We start from the raw sequence: 25,248 nt of genomic DNA, 5'->3' as shown, positions 1-25,248 counted from the left end.
CAACCCCGCATCTATTGGACAATTCCCAGACTGATATAGTATTATAAGTGAAATAGAATAGTAAACGCAGGGATCAGGCTGGTTCTACCAGGTTACAACATTGGTGCATGGTGATAAGTTTCAAGAGATGTCATAAAGACTAGAAAATAGACATTCTTAATATTTGTCAATTCATAATCCAATCAACATTGTTTTATTTTTCATTCCATGTGATCAACAACCTCTAAATGTATCACCCGAAATGCCTTTGAAAGTAAATGTATTCAGTGTTGCGTGGAAACCCCATGAATTTTGCTGTGATGTCATGGAAGGCCCCTTGCTTTAGTGTATAAAGGCACCTCAGAGAGGAAGTGGCTCTGATAGTCCACATCTGAATCTGACAGTCAAGATGCCACTAAAGCTGCAGCTTTGCTTCCTAGTCTTGTTTGTAAGGGGTGAGTAGGCTACTTCACTGAAAGTAATTGTGTCAGAGACGATTAGGTACAAAGTACCCAGGCAGGGTACATGTAGGCCTATACAATACAGATTGACAGAGATATATGTATTTGTTGTAAGATAACACAAATCAATATGTTTGCTGTATTTATATTTAGATATTTTTTAAATTGTAAATGTTTCCACAATCTTTGTCAGCATGTCAGATCAATTAAAATGGAACTGTTTTTTTTATTGATACTGGTGCTGTGACACATTTAGTTGTTTTCATGAGAATTGTGGAGGGGAATTGCTCTACTGTAAGTGCATCTGAATGATGTTACCAATAGATTGAGATAAATCAATGCTGTTATTAAAATGTACTCGGGTTGGAGAGAAATGTTGTATATCGATATACAGCCTAGCATATGATGTATACAGGTGAATACTTAGAGAAACACAGAAAGCCACTGTTGACCACAGTGCTCTACTTTTGATTACACAGTATCTTCCAAAAATGTTCAATAATCTGCCAATGTCATCAGTTTTTTATTTTCAGTGTCACATAGCGTATATACAATACTATTTTATAATCTGGGTGGTTCGAGGACTGAATGTTGATTTGCCTGAAAGCCGTGGTATATCAGACCGTATACCATGGGTATACTGTTCTAATTATGTTGGTAACCAGTTTATAATAGCAATAAGGCAACTCAGGGGCTTGTGGTATATGGCCAATACAACACTGCTAAGTGCTGTATCCAGGCACTCTGCGTTGCGTCGAGCATAAGAACAGCCCTTAGCCGTGGTATATTGGCCATATATCATACCCCCTCGTGCCTTATTGCTAGAGTATAGTATGATAACCATCTTGTGGTTTTTCTGGCAGTCTGACAAGTAGTGACAACACTAAAATAATAAACATGATCAAATGCTCTTTGGATTGTATCACAGTGAAAATGTGTACTAATTGTTGCCTTGTTTAAAAATGATTCTTTGCATCCCTGAATGTCATTTGGTGACTTTTTAATCATATAGCATGGTTTTTAAATTGATAACAAAAAGAGTCTAGTTATGCAGTATATTAGGAATTGGCAAAAAGACTCAGCACTGTAATACAAGCTCTGTGTTTATTATCACAATGTTTCAACCATTAAAGGTTGTCATCAGCTCTCATTGGGGTTCATATACTGTACCTCATTTAATATATGAATATTGAATTCAATCGTTGAAGACAGCTCTAATAATCACAACGGTTTAATTCTAAATTACAGTAATTCCATGGACCACCATAGACCATCCCCATGGAATTTCTTTCATTTCAGTAGGTGCTATATAGCATTGCCCTATTATAAGGTTACATTATTTTAGCCCACACAATGTATGAAAACAGTTACCCTTCAAAACTTTTCAAGCCCACCAACACCAACGGTGTCAATTTGCCACCACAGTTCATTTTTCCATATACAGTAGGCCTGCAACTAGTCATCATAGCAGTAGCATAGGAAAAAGGAACACATGACGCTCACATAGACAGTGTGACGAAAACCACATGCCCCTTGCTTTCGCTTTCACACCCCTCATGTGAATGGTGACTGACCACACTATGTTTGATTTCCTGTCAGTTGCAGTGTAGAAGGCTGTGTGAAAGTTGGCTGCATAATCTGTAGGCCTACGTGCAGTGTAGGGGCAAATGCACACCCCGCATGTTGTTTGTCACACCTCAAGCCCGACAATAGCAACTCAGTCTACTTCAGTTTCATCTGTGGCCCCCAGACCAGGGGCAGGCAGAGTGGTAGAATAGTGCTATGAGTCAGAGCTGTGAGAAATGAGGGGTCGGTATAAGGGTCTGTCAGGTCTTATCCAGATAATTTACACTGCCCACTTACTCATCATTCTACGACCCCTAAATCTCCTCTGTATGATTGCTTTTCAATACAGTCCATCCATAATCATATTATGTTAATGGAATACTGTAAGAAAGAGGAAAGTGCTGTTGAAAAGTAGGGTGAACATGTTTCATTATGTTCATGTTTCAATCATGTTGGAACATTCTATCCTGTCAATCAAAGTATGTCCTATACTAACTCATTTGTATTTGCCATTGCAGGTTCCGTTGCAGTGCAACATATGACCGTGATGGAGGGTGAGACTCTAACTATTAAGTGTCACATTAGAAATGCTCACAGGAGCCACGTGGAATGGAAGAATCCTAACGGGCATGTGATGTTTTTCAATGACCATAAGGGTGAGGATATTATAATAACACATATAGACGTTCATTTTATTTTATATACAGAAACGAAGCAGTATCTCCATTTGAATGTAGACTGGAAGCCCACTAAATAAATGAGCAATACATGTTGACAGCTATATGGCTAGAATAATAATAGTTGTACATGATACAAGTAAAAATGTTTGTTCCTACTCATATTGTAACATCTTTGTTATGAACTAAAGTAGTTGAGTCATGATGTGACATGCATTCTCTCTTCCTTATCTTCACTAACAGCCCTGAGGGATAAGCGCTACAAGATAATCAACTTGTCCGAGTCCGATTTTTCAGTCAGTGTGTCTGATGTCACCTTCAAAGATGGAGGCCTCTACACATGTTTACATTACACAAAAGTGCCTGTAGTGAAGTCAATTACCGTGACAGTTTTGGGTAAGTATGACATATTGTCATAGCATTGTTGTCTATAGTGATTAAGAAAGCACACAGCCTTTGTCTTTACTGAGTAGAATTGTCAACGCGAATGCCATATATTTCCTGTGTTTGAGTGGTACAAAATCCACTTGTCACCTAAATCTCACTGGATATTTATGCAAATGAGGCACATATAATTTTCTTTATTTTAACACAATAGAAAATAAATACCTGATAACAATAAAAAATGTATATATGAGTGCATTCTAAGAAGAAACATGTTATGTGCTCTACCAGTAAAACATGTTATTGCTATAATTCATTCAATACCTGATGGATTAAAAAATATATCTTCATCCATTGTCCAACTGTTGCATTTATGATAATTGTTTATAAAACCTTTTAACAATTTTGATGACCGTTGATAGTAGAATATTCGGTAATACTTTGTGGATAGTCCTAAGTAAATGGTTTGTACATGTTCGATAATTGTCAACAACATTTCAACTAATTATCCACTAACCCTTATCCTAACCATAACCTTATTAAGCAGTTGCTTATAAACATAGTATGACCATCTGTAGATAATCTATCTAAATAAAGTGGGAGCGAACATTCAAATCAAATGTTATTGGTCACATACACATATTTAGCAGATGTCAGGTGGTAGAGTGCTTGCCCCATTCCCACTTCCAACTAATTCAGTTGAATCCCAATATCATAACCTCACTCTTTTTGTCATTCTCAAGGTATGCCAAAATTGGAGATAACAGAACACAATGGAAAGACTACCATCAAATGTTCTGCAGTGGGAAATAGCCATCCTCCCAAAATTTCATGGCTTTTGGGGAGTGGGTTAGAAATTGATGGTAAGTTACCTTTATTCTAGATTCACTTAGTAGATTTCATGGCAAGGGATTATGTTACGATCGAAACCTTCTGATTTTGGCACACTTACTATTTCTAGGGGTCCTAGGCCTAGCTAAAGGGTGTGTTTTGACTCCTGGTTGACCAGCCCAAGTGAGTTATGTTAAAAAATGGTGCATGACCAACAAATAATAGTATATACAAAAAGGACAACAAAACAAAAACTAAATGTTCAAATCAAAGGTTTACATGGCCACCAAACTCCAACAGCCTCACAGCTCTGCCAGTTGCCACACCTGTGCACAATCAACACTTAACAAGACTTCCTGGCAGAACATAACCCCTGACACTATATTTGTGACAGAAGTGGAATGGCGGTCGTTAACGGTAGATTGAAGTGCGGAGACATGCCTTTTCTGTCTGGAGGGGGCAGTGTAGCATTCTTCGCAAAATCAGGAACGTTTCAATTTCACACCAAGTGGGTTAACTCTATTGGCACAATGCATAGGGTGTTTGCATTTCACACCAGCGACCTTGGTTTGCTTCCCTGCCCCACCCTGCCGTTCACTTAAAAGGGGGATAGCTAGTCAGTTGTACAACTGAAAGCATTCAACTGAAATGTGTCTTTCGCATTTAACCCAACCCCTCTGAATCTGAGAAGTGCGGAGGGCTGCCTTAATTGACATTCATGTCTTCGGGGCCCGGGGTACAGTGGGTTAACTGCCTTGCTCAGGAGCAGAACGACAGATTTTTACCTTGTCAGCTCGGGGATTCGATCCAGCAGCCTTTCACTTACTGGCCTAATGCTCCGACCCTCCAGGCTACCTGGAGCCCCACTTACATGATTCAATATATTTAACCAATGATAACAACCACTTTAAGGGATTGTGGAAAATAAAAACACAAGACAAGTCAAAATGGAGTAGTAAGAGACTGAGGATGTTGTGATGATATATAACGAAGGGAAATGCCTCAAAACAGTTTAGACTTCCCCTGCGAAAACAAATCCCCCACACATTCCACTTTATCTCATCCAAAATAAAGGGAAGTGAAATGTCTGTATTCTCCCTGTAAAGGGCAGTGCAGGTCAGTATTATAAGAATAAGTATGATGGTTGTTGACGTTCTGTTACATATGACATTTTGACACTTTACCAAAAGTTAATTGAACCTTTCTCTTGTTATTTAGCTCAGCCTCAGTCCCAGTATCTTTTGGAAAAAAACACATATTCCTCCCTGGATATCTTGCATGTTCAGTCCCACAAGAGGAGAGTCACAGTGAAATGCATCGTTCGCCATCCAGCCTTACACAATTCTTCTCTGATGAATTTCGTAAAAATTGGACAGAATCGTAAGTCCCAAGTTCATTGTTCACACTTTCAAGCTATGGGAAGTTGAATTTAGCAGGGTATAAAAAATGACAATACTATGACATAAAGCTCAGATGACCACCTTGAGAGTAAGGTGGAAATATCCAACAAAGAATTTAAAATAACAGGTATGCCTTTATTTAAAATGTAGTTCTGCTTGTAGTGTTCTATTTGAGGAACATTGAAAGGAAAGTGTGCACATTTGTGGTTTCACTGCACAGTCACACTGTGGGTACTTTCTCACTGGTTTAAAATTATGCCATAAGAACTGTAGGGTCATGGCACACTAGGGTATCTTTACCACACAAACATCAATAACTGAAATTCCCTTCTATCTTATAGCCTCTGAGGAATCACACTCCACTTCGAGAACCTCTCATTGGCCAAGTACAGAAGGTCCAACAACAGTCTCCCGTTGGCCTGGTACACAGGTGTCAACAGAAAAACCAACAGCTACAGCCTTAGATTGGCCCAATACAAAGCGTTCACCAGCATCAACCCCTGACTCACAACTCAGCACTCACAGTAAGTAAGACATTTTATTAACAGCCATGTTGCCCTGAGGTTACATCTACAAATGTTTTGCGAGTTGGTTTTCAACATGTGAAAAGTTTGTGTTTGTGAAAAGTTTGAAAACTGCTAAGGTGCAAAACAAAGGCACTTGGTTCTCATACCATAAATGGAAGTGAATAGCAATATTAGCCATATAGGTCCTCAATTTAAACCAGAATTTCAGCTCATGCTTTTTTTGTGTTCATTTAAGGTACCTGGATTTTGCCATTTGTTGTTATATATATTGACTTAAATTACAACATTTTCATCTGTAGTACAATCAGTGAGTGAAAATGACTTACACTGTACTGTTATATCAATACAATAAAACCACAAATCAACAACTAGAAGTCTATTTAGTTTGTAATGAATCAACAAATGCATTTCGTCATTGGAGTTATCAATGTCTGTTGAATATCTTCACCTCCAGGTCAGCCAGCCCACTCAGTGTTTGAAGCTACAGGGTACACACTTGCTAATGACAGCAGTAGCAACTCAACCAGTACTACAGGTAAGAACGAGACTAACCATAGCTAGTATTGTATGGGAAGAAATTCACAGGATCATTGCCATCTAGTCTTACAAGTTATTCAGTGGGCTGCTTCTCCACCTAGTGGTGACTTTCCATCACTACAAATTATGGTTGAATGGTGGGAACCGTGACCGAGATTTACCCGGATTTACCGGGATAAAGAACTGTGAGAAACAGGTAAATTATGATAAATGATTTATATGAACAGCATGGCGTGAAAGGGAACTGCTAAATTACATGCGATATCTAAATCTGGCTTCTCTATGCCCTCTGCATGATGAATCAAGGCTCAGGGTGGGGACAGACAGACAGACCACTTTTTGTCTTGTGACCGGGAGGCCTACATTTGCTACAGCATAGCCTATGCTACAGTAATATAAAGACCGAATGCGCGTCTATTTTTACTCATCTTGCTTTCGGGGTCACCTTGTTTTTAATTGTAAAGATCGTTTTAAAAAACTATTGCAGCTGCAGAGTTTAAAAAAACTTGAATATCGTTGCTTTAAATCACCTGTGCTCCACTGGCCTCCTTAAAAAACGCTCCTTAGCTCTTAGAGTCCCATGGAGGAAAAGCTAGACTATTATTAAAAATAAAGAACAGAAATACGTTATTTACAAAAGGTATTCAGACCCTTTGCTATGAGACTCGGAATTGTGCATCCTGTTTACCTTGATCCTCCTTGATGTTTCTACAACTTGATTGGTGTTCACCTGTGGTAAATTCAATTGATTGGACATGATTTGGAAAGGCACACACATAAGGTCCCACAGTTGACAGTGCACGTCAGAGCAAAAACCAAGCCATGAGGTCGAAGGAATTGTCTGTAGAGCTCCAAGACAGGATTGTGTCGAAGCACAGATCTGGGGAATGGTACCAAAACATTTCTGCAGCATTGAAGGTCCCCAAGAACACAGTGGTTTCCATCATTCTCCATCATTTTTTAATTTTAAATTTTACCCCCAATTTCGTGGGATCCAATTGTTAGTAGTTACTATCTTGTCTCATCGCTACAACACCCGTATGGGCTCGGGAGAGACGAAGGTCGAAAGTCATGTGTCCCCCGAAACACAACCCAACCAAGCCGCACTGCTTCTTAACACAGCGCGCATCTAATCCGGAAGCCAGCCACACCAATGTGTCGGAGGAAACACCATGCACCTGGCGACCTGGTTAGCGTGCACTGCGCCCGGCCCGCCACAGGAGTCCCTGGTGTGCGATGAGACAAGGATTTCCCTACCGGCCTAACCCGGATGACGCTAGGCCAATTGTTCGTCGCCCCACGGACGCGGCCGGGTGCGACAGAGCCTGGGCGCGAACCCAGGGTCTCTGGTGGCACAGTTAGCGCTGCAGTGCAGTGCTCTAGACCACTGCACCACCCGGGAGGCCGCCTCCATCATTCTTAAATGGAAGAAGGTTGGAACCACCAAGACTCTTCCTAGAACTGGCTGCCCAGCCTAACTGAGCAATCGGGGGAGAAGGGCCTTGGTCAGGGAGGTGACCAAGAACCCGATTGTCACTCTGACAGAGCTCCAGAGTTCCTCTGTGGAGATGAGAGAACCTTCCAGAAGGACAAACATCTCTGCAGCACTCCACCAATCAAGCCTTTACAGTAGAGAGGCCAGAGGGAAGCCACTCCTCAGTAAAAGGCACATGACAGCCCACTTGGAGTTTGCTAAAAGGTTGGTCTGATGAAACCAATATTGAACTCTTTGGCCTGAATGCCAAGTGTCACGTCTGGATGAAACCTAATACCATCCCTATGGTGAAGCATGGTGGTGGCAGCTTCATGCTGTGGAGATATTTTTCAGCGGCAGGGACTGGGAGATCAGTCAGGATCGAGGGAAAGATGAATGGAGCAAAGTACAGAGAGATCCTTAATGAAAACCTGCTCCAGAGTGTTAAGGACCTCAGACTGGAGCGAAGGTTCACCTTCCAACAGGACAACAACCCTAAGCACACAGCCAAGACAACGCAGGAGTGGCTTCAGGACAAGTCTCTGAATGTCTTTGAGTGGCCCAGCCAGAGCCCGGACATGAACCCGATCTAACTTCTCTGGAGAGACCTGAAAATAGCTGTCCATTAAACCTGACAGAGCTTGAGAGGTTTCGCAGAGAAGAATGGGAGAACCTCCCCAAATACAAGTGTGCCAAGCTTGTAGCGTCACACCCAGGAAGACGTGAGGCTGTAATCGCTGCCAAAGTAAAGGGTCTGAATACTTATGTTAATGTGATATTTCAGGGATTTTTTTAAAATTCATTTTCAAACATTTATCAAATCCAGTTTTTGCTTTGTCATTATGGGGTATTATGTGTAGATTAATGAGGGAAATAAACTATTTAATCTGTTTTAGAATAAGGTTGTAATGTAACAAAATGTGGAAAAAGTAAAGGGGTCTGAATACTTTCCCGAATGCACTGTATTCATCAGCCAACTAATTATACAAATAGGCCCAATTATATTTCAAAATTAACATCAAATTCGCTGTAACTTTGTAGACCGCATTTGCTGCACCTGAATCGCATGTACTCTTCTGCTTTATCATGGTTTGAACGATGTGCATAATTGCAGTCCATATATTACAATATAATAGGCTACAATATATTACATACATATATCACAATCAAAAAGATTAGTCTGCTGGAGCTAGTTTAATTTATTTAACCAAGAGAGCATATAGCTAGCTACATCTATGGGCTTTTATGTTTTTTCTGTTGTGCGTAATGTGCAATAGCCTATATCATATATGTATTGGATAACGGCACAATCATTTGGGCTTTTTTAGGCTTCGGTTCATTAAATGTCGTTACTGTAGGGCTCATAAAATGTATTTAATATACGGCTCAGGTAGCATCAGGTTTGAATTTTCATACTGATCAAAGCTCTAATCAAATCCAGACATTTTTATTTGCTTTAAATTGCTTTTGAATGACACTTCCTGTTTTGGCGGGAAAAGCAATTTATTCTCGGGATGGAACATTTGTAAAATACCTGAAAAATATTCAGATGTCCATCAAAGCAGTATCCAATAGTATAATCAATTGAAAAACGATTGTTTTATCCACAAATATACTCCATATCCTCCTGAACAAGGTGACTGTAGGTACTGTCTGGAATAGCTGTATGATGCATTCATCATACAGCTATTCCAGACAGTACCTACAGTCACCTTTTTCTAGAGGATATGGAGTGTATTTGTGGATAAAACAATAGGATTCAGGATTCAGGTAAGACAGTCTTACTATTTTTCCGAAGTGCATACAGATCTGGTTAAGTGTGTCATGTTTAGGGGCTGTGTAAGCCAGATTTGGATATAAGGCTACAGTAGAAGAGGCTAAAGTTGCACTGGTGGTCTCATTCACAGGAATCTTCGATGAGACGGAGAGGCAGAGAGGAAATGGAAGCAGTGCGCCGTTGCTCATCTTCCTCGTGACGTGCCTCATCCTTGGTCTGCTGGTGGTCGTTGCATTCTTTGTAATCAAGCTGAGGAGGGCTCACATACTCTGGAAGAAAGGTAACTAGAGACCAGCACACCTCTCGGCTCTCACTGTTTAGGATCTTCTCATGACTTTGCATGTTTGGTCATCTTTGGTTTATGGCAGTTGTGCACAACTAGTCCTCAACTGGAATTTCGCTCTGTTGGTTTTCCTTTCTTCTTTCTTGGATCAGTTGATATTAACCAAACATGTTTTTTCAGGTCTAGATCAGAAAGAACAAAAAACAGCGAATAACCTGCAGCCCTCAAGGACTTGGGTTGCCACTAAATCTTAAACTTTGCACAAGTAATTACTCAGAAATTATCATCGTTTTGATCATTACAGAAAATGAAGACTCTGATCAATCTGTGGAGAGCAGCAGATCCAAATCAAGCAATGAAGAGAAACAATCCAGAAGAAGGGGAAATGGTAATATTTTACATCCTACATAGTCTGATTTCTGTGACAACCAATGAAAGACAACCAATGAAAGAACACAATGACAAAAAGCACGATTATAAGACCTATCCCACAATTCAACGTCTATTCCACGTTGATTCAACTTAACTTAATTGAAATTATGTGGAAACAACGTTGATTCAACCAGTGTGTGCCCAGTAGGGTGTCTAATATATGCTAAAATGTAGGACATTTTATGTTCCACATGATTTAAAAAAATGCCTGTTTTTCTAGGACTTTTTAACATTGGATTCACAAAGTATGTCGTTGAGGAACCAATGGCAACAGAGACGACAACAACAACAAACACTAAAACAGAAGAGGCTCCTGAAATTCAAGTCATCCCACAAACAGATGGAGCAACCCTAAGCCCTCAGATCAAGGAGACGGAACTGTAAAAAATGTCAGTGTGTGTTTTAATATTGGGAATTCACATAGAGAATTCAAATCATAAGCACCTAAAATGTGACAAAAAATATTTGTTTTGTTTTAATATTGTTTTGAAACATGTAACGTTACTGTGATACAGTGGATAATTATGTGTGTACACAGGCTCATAAGCTGCTATTATGTATGATATATATTTTTAAATCCAAGTTTATTTTTATACTGAAATAAAATAAAAATATACAACATAGTTATGGATTATTCTGTGGAAGTATCCCCCCACCTTGTTTATAGTGTATATTCTCGTGTGTATTTATTTTATTCTACGGTGTACTTTTATATTACTTAGTAAAACTGCATTGTTCAGCTTGTAAGCAAGCATTTCACTGTACTGTTTACACCTGCTGCATCCTGCGCGTGTAACAAATGAACTCTGTGTCACGACTTCCGCTGAAGTCGGGTCCTCTCCTTGTTCGGGCGGCGGTCGGCGGTCTTCAAGCCATCATCGATCCACTTTTCATTTTCCATGTGATTTGTCTTGTTTTTCCTCACACCTGGTTTCAGTTCCCTCAATTACTTGTTGTGTACTTAACCCTCTGTTCACCCATGTCTTTGTGTGGGATTGCTTATTGTAGTGCTTGTGCACGTTTCCTGTGAGTGCACAATGGGTTATTTTTGTGCCCATGTATCTTGTTATTCTGGATGCCGTTGGTTTTGCTAAATAAATCTCTGGTTATCACCCAGTTCTAATATAAAGCGTTACTAGCAGACCAAAGCTCTGGTTAAACCGGATGCCCTCAGACAACTCTGGGCCCAGTCCGCCTCCAACTCTTCAGGACCAGTCAGAAGATCAACACGAGAAACTCCACCTACATTATTCTGTGTATACATTCTGCTGTAAACTCTGGCTGAGCAGCCTAATTATTCTGACTCCTCACAGAGTTACATTCCTTAGGTCCGTGCACGATGTAGAACAAGATATCTTTGACCAATAAACGGACTTTTTGATACACCTGATTCCACTCTGTCCAGCGTCGTTGATTTGCATTCCCTCTCCAGTATGTAAACACCAACAGTATCTACACTATCTTTGTTTGGGTGATTTCTCAATTGGCCTACATACCTTTGAATAACAAATACCACAAACTGTTCTGCTAGTTGAATGCTGGGCTAGAACAAAGTGTGCATACTTCTGGGGGTCTCCTAAGATAATTAGTGTGATGCCCTGTTAACATCGTGACGTATTTCATTATGCCGTACATTTATCCTCATGAAAACTCATTCCGCTACTGGACAGAGAGCATTGGGAGGACAAGATGGATGCAAGACAAGATGGAGGAGAGTTTTCTTATGTCATATCTTTCTGGAATGGCTTTTTGAAGAAATATTAATGGAAAATATTTGGTCTCTATCACAGAAATTTCTTAAAACTAATATGATTAAAGAAGTTTCATATAAATGTATCCACAAGTGCTACCCCTACTAAACATGATCTTTAAATGTTTTAAAAATAAATTAATGTTTCTTGTACCTTTTGTAATTAATAACCGGAGACCAGCATCCCTGTGGGTTGGGGGAAAGTGTTCATGTTTTGTACACTCAGTGTAGCAAAGAATATGCAAAGCCTTTCTTCGTAATCAACCTCATTCTTATTTTAGCTAAATTCCATTTTGAGTGAAACTTCTGTTTATTATTTTTGAGAATAAAGTTCAACAATATTTAAACACCTTCTTCTCATAACAAAAAATAAATCAAAATGATGTATTACCTTCTGTTGTTTGTAATATTTGTATACTCTGTTGTATACACTTAGTTTTTTCTATATTGTACAGCGCATTAGGAAAGAATTCAGACCCGTTGACTTTTTCCACATTTTGTTACTTATTCTAAAATGGAATAAATTGTTTTTCCCCTCATCAATCAACACACAATACCCAATAAGGATAAAGCAAAAACTTTTTTTTTTTTTTTGCAAATGTATTAAGAAACTGAAAATTTAAACATAGCATTTTCATAACTATTCAGAGCCTTTACTCAGTACTTTGTTGAAGCAGCTTTGGCAGCGATTACAGCCTCTAGTCTTCTTGGGAATGACGCTACAAGCTTGGCACACCTGTATTTGGGGAGTTTCTCCCATTCTTGTCTGCAGATCCTCACAAGCTCTGCAAGGTTGGAAGGGGAGCGTTGCTGCACAGCTATTTTCAGCTCTCTCCAGAGATGTTCGATCGGGTTCAAATCCGGGCTCTGGCTGGGCCACTCAAGGACATTCAGAGACTTGTCTCGAAGCCACTCCTGCGTTGTCATGGCTGTGTGCTTAGGGTCGTTGTTCTGTTGGTAGGTGAACCTTCACCCTAGTCTGAGGTCCTAAGTGTTCTGGAGCAGGTTTTCATCAAGGAGCGCTCTGTACTTTGCTCCATTCATCTTTGCCTCAATCCTGACTAGTCTCCCAGTCCCTGCCGCTGAAAAACATCCCTGCAACATGATGCTGCTACCACCATGCTTCATCGTAGGGATGATGCCAGGTTTCCTCCAGATGTTTTGCATTCCGGCCAAAGCGTTCAATGTTGGTTTCATCAGACCAGAGTCTTGTTTCTCATGGTCTGAGAGTCTTTAGGTGGCTTTTGGCAAACTCCAAGTGGGCTGTCATGTGCATTTTACTGAGTGGCTTCTGTCTGGCCACTCTACCATAAAGTCCTGATTGGTGGAGTGCTGCAGAGATGGTTGTCCTTCTGGAAGGTTCTCCCATCTCCACAGAGGAACGCTGGAGCTCTATCAGAGTGACCAAGGCCTTAACCCCTGTGGAACCTTATATAGACAGGTGTGTGCCTTTCCAAATCATGTCTGTATCGCATCTGGCCGTGATTGGGAGTTTCATAGGGCGGTGCACAATTGGAGCAGCGTCATCCGGTTTTGGCCGGGGTAGGCCGTCATTATAAATAAGAATTTGTTTTTAACTGACTTGCCTAGTTAAATAAAGGTAAAATAAAAAATAAACATGTCCAGTCAATTGAATTTACCACAGGTGGACTCCAATCAAGTTGTATTTGTATTTATTATGGATACAAGGCAGCAGCTACTCTTCCTGGGGTCCAAACACATTTTAGCACTTACATTACATATAAAACAAAAGATAAAATAGTACATCATAACATTATTACACCACTACAATACAAAATGTACAATACAAAAGGTATAATACCACCATGCAACAATATTACAATGTATGCGTATGCATGTGTCTGTACCTTTTATGTGAGCCTCTTCACAGTCCCTGCTGTGAAGAGACAAAAGTTGTATTTTTACCTGTTTCTTTTCAATCTGATTCTACTGCTTGCATCAGTTACCTGATGTTGAATAGAGTTCTATGTAATACTATGCACCTCCGATAGTCTATTCTGGACTTGGGGATTGTGAAGAGACCTCTGGTGGCATGTCTTGTGGGGCATATATGGATGTCCAAGCTGTGTGCTAGTAGTTTACACAAACAGCTCGGTACATTGAACTTATCAACACTTCTTACAAAAACAAGTAGTGATGAAGTCAATCTCTCTTCCACTTTGAGCCAAGAGAGATTGACATGCATATTATTAATTTGAGCATTCTGTGCACTTTTAAGGGACAGCCGTGCTGCCCTTTTCTGAGCCAATTGTAATTTTCCTAAGTCCCTCTTTGTGGCACCTGACCACACTACTGAACAGTAGTCTATGTGCAACAAAACTAGGGCCTGTAGGACCTGCCTTGTTGATAGTTAAGTTGGCAGAGCAGCGCTTTATTGTGGACAGATTTCCCCCAATCTTAGCTACTGTTGCATCAATATATTTGAATATGACGGTTTACAATCCAGGGTTACTCCAAGAAGTTTAGGCACCTCAACTTGCTCAATTTCCACATACATAGACACATAGACACATTTTGAGTAAAGCCAGTAGAATGTCGTTAGTAAAGATTGAAAAGGGTAAGGAACGTAAACAGCTACCCTGGGGAATTCCTTATTCTACCTGGATTATGTTGGAGAAGCTTCCATTAAAAAACACCCTCTGTCTTGTTAGACAAGTAACTCTTTATCCACAATATAGCAGGAGGTGTAAAGCCATGACACATATGTTTTTCTAGCAGCAGACTATGATCTATAATGTCAAACGCTTGAGAAGCAGACACCTCACAAGTCCTCAATTTGCAGCTTCATTAAATAGTACCCACAAAACACCAGTCTCAACGTCAACAGTGAAGAAGCAATTCCGGGATGCTGGCCTTCATCTGTCCAGTGTCTGTGTTCTTTTGGCCATCTTAATATTTTATTTTTATTGCCAGTCTGAGATATGGCTTTTTCTTTGCAACTCTACCGAGAAGGCCAGCATCCCGGAGTTTCCTCTTCACTGCTGACGTTGAGACTGGTGTTTTGAAGTTACTATTTAATGAAGTTGCCAGTTGAGGACTTGTGAGGCATCTGTTTCTCAAACTAGACACTAATGTACTTGCCCTCTTGCTCAGTTGTCCACCGGGGAATCCCAATCCTCTTTCTATTCTGGTTAGAGCCTGTTTGCGCTGTTCTGTGAGGGGAGTAGTACACAGCGTTGTACAAGATCTTCAGTTTCTTTGCATTTTCTCACATGGAATAGCCTTCATTTCTCAGAACAAGAATAGATGGACGAGTTTCAGATGAAAGTTCTTTGTTTCTGGCCATTTTGAGCCTGTAATTGAACCCACAAATGCTGATACTCCAGCTACTCAACTAGTCTAAAGAAGGCCAGTTTTATTGCTTCTTTATTCAGAACAGTTTTATGCTGCTCTAACTTAATTGCAAAAGGTTTTTCTAATGATCAATTAGCCTTTTAAAATTATAAACTTGGAATAGCTAACAGCGTGCCATTGGAACACAGGAGTGATGGATGCTGATAATGGCCTCTGTACACATGTAGATATTCCATTTTTTAAATTAAGCTGTTTCCAGCTACAATAGTCATTTACAACATTAACAATGTCTACACTGTATTTCTGATCAATTTGATGTTATTTTAATGGACAAAAAGGTTATTTCAAAAACAAGGACATTTCTAAATGATCCCAAACTTCTGAAAGGTAGTGTATGTACATTGAAAGTCCAGGCAGTCCACATTGTCCCAGAATAAAGCAAAGTAAACAGCTTCTGCAGCATTGAAAACATTCAATAGCGATGTCCATTTGAGACTGCCGAGCTAGCTAGGTTACAGGCTAGCTAGGCTAGCTGGGCTTCCGTGTCTCTACTTGACGGGGCATTCTCAACTTGAGAATTACACGGCTATCAAAACTCTGGCCAAGGTAAGTCAACACATAATTCATTTGAATGTTTGTAAAATTCACAATGTGAACAATTAATGGTAGTGTAGAGTTTGGGAACTCAGTTTTCAAACACCGTCTTCTCAAACCGTTGTGCTCATCCGAAACATCTCAAGGATGATCAATGGAAAAAGGATGCACCTGTAACGGTTTTCTTCTTGGGAAGGAGAGGAGGACCAAAATGCAGCATGGTTATTTATAAACAGCTTTAATGAAAGCTGAAACCGTGAACACTATACAAAATAAGAAACCATGTCAAAAACCAGTTCTAACAGTTCTAACTTTTGCAGCGTGGTGGTTACTCATGTTCTTTAATAAAGAAGAACAAACAAACAAAATACAAAACAACAAACGTAACGCGAAAGGCTGTATAGGTTATCTTCAATACCATTCATACTTTACAACTCATAATTTTCATACATACTCAAATAATGGTATTTTAATTTAACTAAACAAAACAAAAACCCCAAACAAAACCTCAGGGGAGCATCTTCCCTCCCCGTCACCCTACAAACTATCTTTCCCTATCTCCACGTCCCTAATCTATCCCCTTACAAATCTAAATGACACCCAGCCCTAAACCCCCCTTCCACCTCTCCCGAGCAGCATGCTGCCCCCACTTCCTCTCCTCCCTCTTCATCCTCCCCCTCAAATCTCCTTCCACCCTCCTCACTATCCCTTCCACCCCCCAATCTCTCCCTGTCTTCACCATGTTCTGCCTGGCTTCCCACAGCCCCCGTTTAAAGAGACTCATGAGAAGCCAGAGCAGAAACCTGTCCCTATCCGTCCCTCTCGCTCTCCCTACACCTCTCTCTAACCTGGCCCACGTCAATACAAAATCCCCCCTTACCAAACCTAACAACACCCGTGCCCTAGCCCATACTACTCCGGCAAAGGCACAGTCCCAAAAGACATGGCGCACAGTCTCCTCCCTGCCACAAGAGGATCTTGGACAGGTGGGGGATTGCACCAAACTATACCGGTACATGATGGAACGTACCGGCAAGCACTTATGGAGGCTCAACCAATTTAGGTCCTTGAGCCTGTTGTCCAGACCCCGCGCCTGCACTCCCTCCCAGACCACTTCCGAGATGCCCACTACAGGCGCCGGACTCCCTGCCTTTCTGACCTCCTCGTACAGGTGCCTGTGATCTAAACCTACTCGGGCAACTTCAACCTCAGGGTGTGCACGCAGCCACTTGGCCGCATGACCAAAGTGCCACGGCAGCTGTTCCCCCCGAGGACCCGTGTTAGACCACACCATTACGCTTCTCGCCTGATACGAGAAGAACACCCGCAGGAGGTAACCGGACGGGTGTATCACTGGATGAGCAAGCTCCGTTAACAAGAAAGAAACAAAAATTGCGTCCAGCTTGAGGGGGAAATGTGGTACCCCCCTACCTCCCTCCCCGATGGGACAGAGCATGCGTGCCCTGGCGACCCACTCGCACCTGCCACTCCACATGAACTGAAACACAAGCCTCACTAGAGGCCTCCTCAGACAAGCCGGCAATGGGTAGATGTACGCCAAATACAAAAGAGACGGCAACACATCCACCTTTAGGACCAGGACTTTGCCCATAAAAGACAAATACCTAGCCTTCCACATTGCTAGCTTCCTCTGTACCACTGCGATACGCATGTTCCAGTTTAGCGTCGCTGAGCCGGAGGTCTCAAAATGGACCCCGAGAATCCTCAGGGCCCCCTCACAGAGAGATAACCCCCCGGGCACATCCGTTCTACCGCGCCATCTACCGAAAAACTTGACGGAAGACTTTGCATGGTTCAGAACCGCTCCCGACGCTCGGGTGAAATCCCCAAAGATGGCAAGGGACCTTGTCAGGCACGAGTCCTTGCACAGCAGCAAGGAAGTGTTGTCGGCGTACTGCGTCATCTTAACACGCAGCCCACCACTTCCAGGGATCAACAAGCCTTCCACCCCTGTGTCTGCCCTAATGGCAGCCCCCAGAGGCTCCATGTACAGAACGAAGAGGAGAGCCGAGAGTGGGCACCCCTGCCTGACCCCAGACGAGAGGTCAAAAACGTCACCCAAGTGACTATTTACACTAACTCGGCACCCCGCTCCGACATATAATGTACGAATCCATCCTATGAACTTCTCCCCAAATCCTAATCGACCTAACACTCTGAATAAAAAGGATCTATTCACGCGATCAAAGGCTTTCGCCTGATCTAGCGCTGCTACCATTAAAGGCAGTCCTCTATCTTCAACCCAAGCGATGGAGTCCCTGATTAACTGTAGGTTCCATCTAATAGAGCGGCCCTCTACCCCGCACGTCTGATCCTCATGAACGACGCAGGGAAGGGCTGTGCGCAACCGGTCTGCTAAAACCTTTGCAAGTAGCTTGTAATCTACGCACAGCATGGTCAATGGCCGCCAGTTGCCAAGGTCTGTTACTTCCCCCTTCTTATATAAAAGTGACAGCACACCAACAGCCATTGATCCCCCCGGGACCCCCGTCTCAAGGATGGCCTTCAAGACTTCGAGGACCACTGGTCCAAGTATACCCCAAAACTTGAGATAAAACTCAGCCGGCAGCCCATCCATCCCAGGCACCTTCCCTTTTCCCATCCTCCTAAGAGCGCCCTCAACCTCTTCTAGTGAAATCTGGGCCTCCATCACTTCTCTAATGTCCTCCGGCAACCGCCTGGACAAGTGTTCTAAAAACACATTTCCCTGCTCTACATCTATTTCCCTTTCCTTAAATAAACCTTGGAAATGATCAGTTGTCATCCTGACCATATCCTCTGGTTCTCTAACTATACTACCATTTTCTTCCCTAACGCCATGCATTACCTTCCTACTCTGTCTGGCCCTAACCGACTTAAAGAACATAGCGGAACAAGTCTCATTGTGTTCTAGAAAGCCACTATGCGCACGCTCCAGGAAAGCTCGAGCCTTCCGCTCCTGCAACTCCCTGAGCTGCGCCTTTAGGGTAGCGGATCTCTCCCAGTCAAACGACCCGCCGAGGTTGCCTGCCTCATACTCGAGTTCAATTAACCTTTGGATACGATCCACCTCCCTCCTCTCCTCCCTTTTTTTCCTCTTGCAATACCCTATTATAAAAGCCCTAATCCTCACCTTAACTAATTCCCACCACTCTAACACCCCCTCGCACATGGACCGGAGGCCTTCAAGCCTCCAAAAGAAATCATAAAACCCGTCAACAAAAGCCCGCTCCTCCAGCACATCCCGATCTAACTTCCAGTACCCCCTACCAAAGAGGCAGACCGGCGACCCCACCTGCAGGAGCACCCCGTCGTGATCCGAAAAGAAAACAGGCAACAGCCGCCCAGACAACTTACCCAAAGACCTGGGTACAAAAATATAGTCGAGCCTCCGCTCAACCCCCCTGGAGTTGCGCCATGTAGGACCGGCCATTTTCAGAGTAGTGTGCAGACCACCATCAACCAGACCATGGCAAGCCATTAGCCTGGTAATGGCGCCTGCACTGCTATCCCCCCCTATTCCTAAATCTGTATTAAAATCCCCCCCTATCACTAATTTCCTATTCGTGACACACAGGGGTGTCAGACAGTCCACCATCTCCCTCCTGTCTGCCACCACCTGTGGCCCATACACCACCACTAATCTAAATTTACAATCCCTTATCGTGACATCCACCCCTATAACCCTCCCCTGCATTACCACAAAAGAATCCTCCACTTTTACCTCCCTGTGCCCACACAAAATCCCTACCCCCGATGAGTGCACCCCCCCAATACCCCAAACCGACTCCCCCTTGTCCCACTCCCTCTTAAACCTACTAACATTCCCTCCATCCCTCAGGTGAACCTCCTGTAAAAAACAAAAATCAAACCCCACACCCTCCAAATAACTAAAAACCGCCCTCCTCTTAACAAAATCCCTTAAACCCCTTACATTTAAAGTAACAAAAGTAAAATTAGACCCCATGAAAGAATCAAATAAAAACATGTAATACACTCAAATTCTAAACCCAGACAGAAAAAAAAAATCAAAAACAGGAGACTCACCCTATCTACCGGTGAAAACACCATCCGTACTCCCGACATCCCCCCTCTTCCTCCATCTCACCAACCCAGGATGCAGGAATAGTGTTTGGCTCCGGGGTGCCCTGCACCCTGGGTCTACCCCCACAATCCTCCCCCTCCCCAGTGCTGCAGCTGGATTGGAAAAAAATCGGGGAGGCTGAGTCCCCAAACAAAAAACTCCCCACCTCCTCCTGTACCCAGTCCTGAGTCTTGTTAGGTGTGTCCCCACCCAACAGAAGTTGAGGGCCTGGGGAAACCAGCAGCAACCCAGAGGTTTCTCCCACCCCCATCACTCTCTTGGTCATCCCCTCCCTCTCACTGTCGGCCAATCGCACCCTCCTCTTCATTCTCTTCTTTGGTGATGGCGGCAGTGGAGAGATACCACCCTCCCCCCCGCCAGCTCCTCCACCATACCCCTCATCTCTTCCACCAGGGCACTTTCCCCCCAGTCCACTTGCTCTTCCACCGTCTCCTTCTCCAACACTCCTCCCTCGCTTTCTTCTCTCTCATGCTCCTCCACTCGGTTGCCTTCTTCCGCCGCTTTTCCTGGTTCTCCTACTCCCGTGCCTTCAGTTTCCTTCTCTCTTCCATCCGCCGCTTCTTGCTCCTCCTCCTTCCTTGCGGACTTCCCCTCTGGACCTGTACTCTGGTCATGAGGCTTGCTTCCTTCCCCTCCTCTTCTTCCCCCATCCCCCGCTCCTGCTCCCCCCCCAGCCGCAGACGCATATGACCTCTGACGAGCCGGGCACCCCTGCCACAGGTGTGCTGACGAGCCACACCAGTTACAACCCTAAAGTTATTCTTCGCCAGGCTTGTTATTTCATAGTGGCTCATCGGCCTCTCGCCTCCCACTGCTCTTGCCCTTCTCAGGATATCATCGTGTTTCTCCTCTGTATATAGTGCCACGTCATATGCTCCCTCCAACGAGTTGCCTTGGAAACAAAACACGTCCTTCACCGTCAGCTTTAGAATCCCCATCAATATTATCCTTCCAAAAATTTCCCGTCCTAAAGGCTCCAACTCCTTTTCCTTCCAAGCAAACCGAATCGTGTTGGCCAGCCCAATCCCAGGGACCGACCGTGTTGATGGATTTAGCACCATCTCCGCAAGGAGAATGGCGCTCGCTCTCCTCTCCTCTCCTCTCCTCTCCTCTCCTCTCCTCTCCTCTCCTCTCCTCTCCTCTCCTCTCCTCTCCTCTCCTCTCCTCTCCTCTCCTCTCCTCTCCTCTCCTCTCCTCTCCTCTCCTCTCCTCTCCTCTCCTCTCCTCTTCTCTCCTCTTCTCTTCTCTTCTCTTCTCTTCTCTTCTCTTCTCTTCTCTTCTCTTCTCTTCTCTTCTCTTCTCTTCTCTTCTCAAACAATGAAAAAAGAATAACCAAAGTGACTGAGCCTATCTTGTGACAACAAACACAGAGACAGGAAAAATCACCCACGAAACACCCAAAGAATATGGCGGCCTAAATATGGTTCCCAATCAGGGACAACGATAAACATCTGCCTCTGATTGAGAACCACTCTAGGCAACCATAGACTTACCTAGAATACTACACTGAACACAACCCCATCAATCTACAAAACCCCTAGACAAGACAAACACATAATCACCCATGTCACACCCTGGCCTAACCACAATAATAAAGAAAACACAGAATACTAAGGCCAGGGCGTGACAGCACCTGAGCTCAATTTCGAGTCTCATAGCAAAGGGTCTTAATACTTATGTAAATAAGGTATTTCAGTTTTTTATTTGTAATACATTTGCAAAAATGTCTAAAAACCTTTTTGCTTTGTCACTATGGGGTATTGTGTGTAGGTTGATGTGGACATTTTTATTTATTTAACCAATTTTAGAATAAGGCTGTAACGTAACAACATGTGGAAAAAGTAAAGGGTTCTAAATACTTTCCGAATGCACTGTATATTTTGAATTGCTATGCAATTAAAAATACCAAATATAAAAATACATATAAATGACAGTGAGAATTTAAAAAAATAAAATGTAGAAAAAGTGCCTAGTCTTTCGTCAGGGATTGCATTTATTTTGGGAGATGGTAAAATATGACCTTTTCATTCAAGACAGGAGAAACAAATGGTTTCAATAATAAAACATGTTTTTTTGTTTTTCCTCAACTTGTTTCTATAACTTTCTAGCAAGTCAAGCTATCTTACAGTGCAGCTAACTAGCTAAAAGCTTGGCTATACTGTAGCTAGCGACCTCCACCTAATAATTATCATCAAAACAAACATCATTACCATCAGAGCCCCAGAGCCTGTGTAGGGATCTGAGTACATTTGACTAAGTGAAGGAGTACATTGACTTTTGTTTTGTTTTTGAGAATATTATGAGTATTTTTTTCTCCGTTAAAGTATCTTGGTTTTTACGCCATCCAATAGGTGGCTGCAATACACATTTTGGGATGTAGTCCACCAAGAAGAAGGAGAAGAAGGTTTTCTCTTGCCCCGTCACCAGTTGGAAAAGAGGATGGAACTAGGTGAAACTGGGCCGACATACTGCAAATTTTCTTATCGATGAAACATCTGATCTCAATACAGTTTTCTGTTCTCAAAACTATACATCTGTTACGAACACAGTGCACTCTATGTTTTATAAACTTGATGCTTTGTCAAAGTTTTATAAAATGGCGTTGTCTAGAAGGAGTGCAAGGTCTAATTGTTTGTGCACAAGTGCATTTCACAGAGAAGGTGTTTCCTAACGGAAATATGCAAATACATGCTGTGCTTGGCATTGTCCACCTCCATGCTTGTTCTGCCCACTATGCTTAATTTGCTCCCACTGTAAATGACACAGTTGAACTATCTTGGGTTAATTATAATTATCTTTGCTTATGGTTAATGTTGCTGTGTTCATGTGCTAGTCGGAACTCAGAAATTGTCAACTTGTTAACTGGTTGAATGTGTATACCTACAACCAGTAGCTTGCTGAAAATGTCAGAGTTCCGACGAGCACCTGAATGCGACATGTGAATGAGGCATGACAGAAATATGGTTGTGAGGTATGGGGTCAGCTCACCATCCAAGAATTCACAAAATGTGCCAAACACCAAATAGAGACTCTGCATGAAGAATTCTGAAAAAACATCCTCTGTGTACAACGTAAAACACCAAATAATGCATGCTGAGCAGAATTACGCCGATATCTGCTAATTATCAATACCCAGAAAAGATAAGTTCTACAACCATCTAAAAGGAAGCGATTCCCGAACCTTCCATAGCAAAGCCATCGCCTACAGAGAGGTTAATTTAGAGAAGAGTCCCCAAAGCAAGCTGGTCCTGGGGCTCAGTTCACAAACAGACCCCACAGAGCCCCAGGACAGCAACACAATTAGACACAACCAAATCACGAGAATATAAAAAGATAATTACTGTCACGCCCTGGTCTTAGTATTTTGTGTTTTCTTTATTATTTTGGTCAGGCCAGGGTGTGACATGGGTTATTTATGTGGTGTATTTTGTCTAGGTTTTTTTTGTAGGTTATAGGATTGTGGTGTAGTATAGTTGTCTAGAAAAGTCTATGGTTGCCTGGAGTGGTTCTCAATCAGAGCAGGTGTTTATCGTTGTCTCTGATTGGGAACCATATTTAGGCAGCCATATTCGTTGAGTGTTTTGTGGGTGATTGTTCCTGTCTATGTTTGCACAAGATAGGGCTGGTTTGGTTTTTCATGGTACGTTTATTGGTTTTGTATTGTTTGTTATAATCTTTATTAAAGATGTTTAATAATAACCATGCTGCATTTTGGTCCTCTCTTTTGACAGACAACCTTAACAATTACTTGACACATTAGAAAGATAAAAAAAAAATAAAAAAACTGAGCGAGCTAGAATGCTATTTGACCCTAAACAGAGAGCACATGTGGCAGAATACCTAACCACCGTGACTGACCCAAAATTTAAGGAGAGATTTGACTATGTACAGACTCAGTGAGCATAGCCTTGCCATTGAGAGGCTGCTGTAGGCAGACCTTATTCTATGGGCTCTGTCTGTAATCATAACCAGTAGTATATACCAGGAATAATTAAACAGAATTATAATAATAGATGTTTGGTGAATCTATGACTTATGTATGACCACTGGATACTTTGCCACTCAAAACATTATTTTTATAGAATATTATGACATTTACTTAATCACTCACAATCTTGCCAATGCATATTCTGTAGGATGGGTAAATGTGAATTTTATATAATTTGACATGATTTTATATGAATCGGGTAAAGAACATATGGATTTTGAAATAAACATGTGAGTGGAAAAACAGGCTAAGTCTGGCATAAACTTATTCCCACACTTTACAATAACTCTGTTGCAGGTGTCTTAGGTCCCCATATAGGCTATTCCCTCCATCACAACACTGCTGCCCTGTTGAGCTTGTGATCTCCATGCAGCGTCACAGCACCATGTGTCTTTGGAAAAGCACCCCTCAGCCTCAGATGTCCTTCTGGAGGCACGCAGCCATAGACTCATTAAACCTTAATGTAGGCCTATTTGCCTACTAGCCAAATAAAGTGCAGAGCATGCATGATGCGTGCAACTCCTCATTCCAACATATTTGAACATTTAATTCATCCTTCATTCAGTCACTATGTCATCCATTCTGTCATCTGTGAGTTGCAATAGGAACTAAATCAAAGAGAATAGAACAGTCTTATCCATTTGTTTATTGAAATCCATGTGTATTTAAAATATGGCTTTTCTTACGATCATAACAATTTGCATATGGATTTTCTTAAGATCCTAACAATATGTACCGTCAATGTTTTGGCTGCTATCTGGTTCCATAAATGTATCTCACAGGAGAAAGCATCCAAGTGAGTGAAACAACACCCCTCTCTCTCTCTGTGTTGGCCAGCTATCTGATGCTGTCTGGTCTAAACGAGTATGACATTGTTGCCGACTGTAGCATTGAAGGCAAAAAAGTATACAAAATCAGACAATCAGCATTAAACTGAGCAAGCTCAACTGTGAATGGTCCTGGCGCACCAAAAGAAAAGTGTAAAGGAAAGCTATCTTGAATTTGGCATCACTCCTATCAAATCCCATTGAGAACATAGGTCATTGACAGAAAAACTTGAATTGTTGCATCTCGTTGTCCTTCAGTGGCTAGCTAACAAGCTAGCTAAAATGGTCCCTTTCCTAAATTAGCCATGGATGGAGATAGGGATTTGGACTTGTGGTTTTAC

The 25,248-nt window shown here is 42.2% G+C and overlaps 1 protein-coding gene across 2 annotated transcripts; it reads left to right on the top strand.

The window, feature by feature from the left end:
* The first annotated feature begins 364 nt into the window (after positions 1 to 364).
* On the top strand, positions 365 to 11,718 carry LOC109873026 (cytotoxic and regulatory T cell molecule). 2 transcript variants are annotated; one of them, XM_020464517.2, is made up of 10 exons: positions 365 to 434; positions 2,525 to 2,560; positions 2,927 to 3,079; positions 3,811 to 3,930; positions 5,117 to 5,278; positions 5,640 to 5,822; positions 6,280 to 6,360; positions 9,744 to 9,893; positions 10,201 to 10,284; positions 10,549 to 11,718. In XM_020464517.2, exons 1-10 carry the CDS (start codon positions 389 to 391, stop codon positions 10,710 to 10,712), a joined length of 1,179 nt encoding a protein of 392 aa, XP_020320106.1. In that variant the 5' UTR covers positions 365 to 388; the 3' UTR covers positions 10,713 to 11,718. The 2 variants fall into 2 exon arrangements, with proteins under 2 accessions (XP_020320106.1, XP_020320105.1); XM_020464516.2 differs by having other exon boundaries at positions 2,525 to 2,662.
* Positions 11,719 to 25,248: the final 13,530 nt, after the last annotated feature.

This window comes from Oncorhynchus kisutch, linkage group LG28 (genome assembly GCF_002021735.2).
Source record: "Oncorhynchus kisutch isolate 150728-3 linkage group LG28, Okis_V2, whole genome shotgun sequence".
NCBI classification, from domain to species: domain Eukaryota; kingdom Metazoa; phylum Chordata; class Actinopteri; order Salmoniformes; family Salmonidae; genus Oncorhynchus; species Oncorhynchus kisutch.
This window is presented reverse-complemented; position numbering and strand designations above follow the sequence as displayed.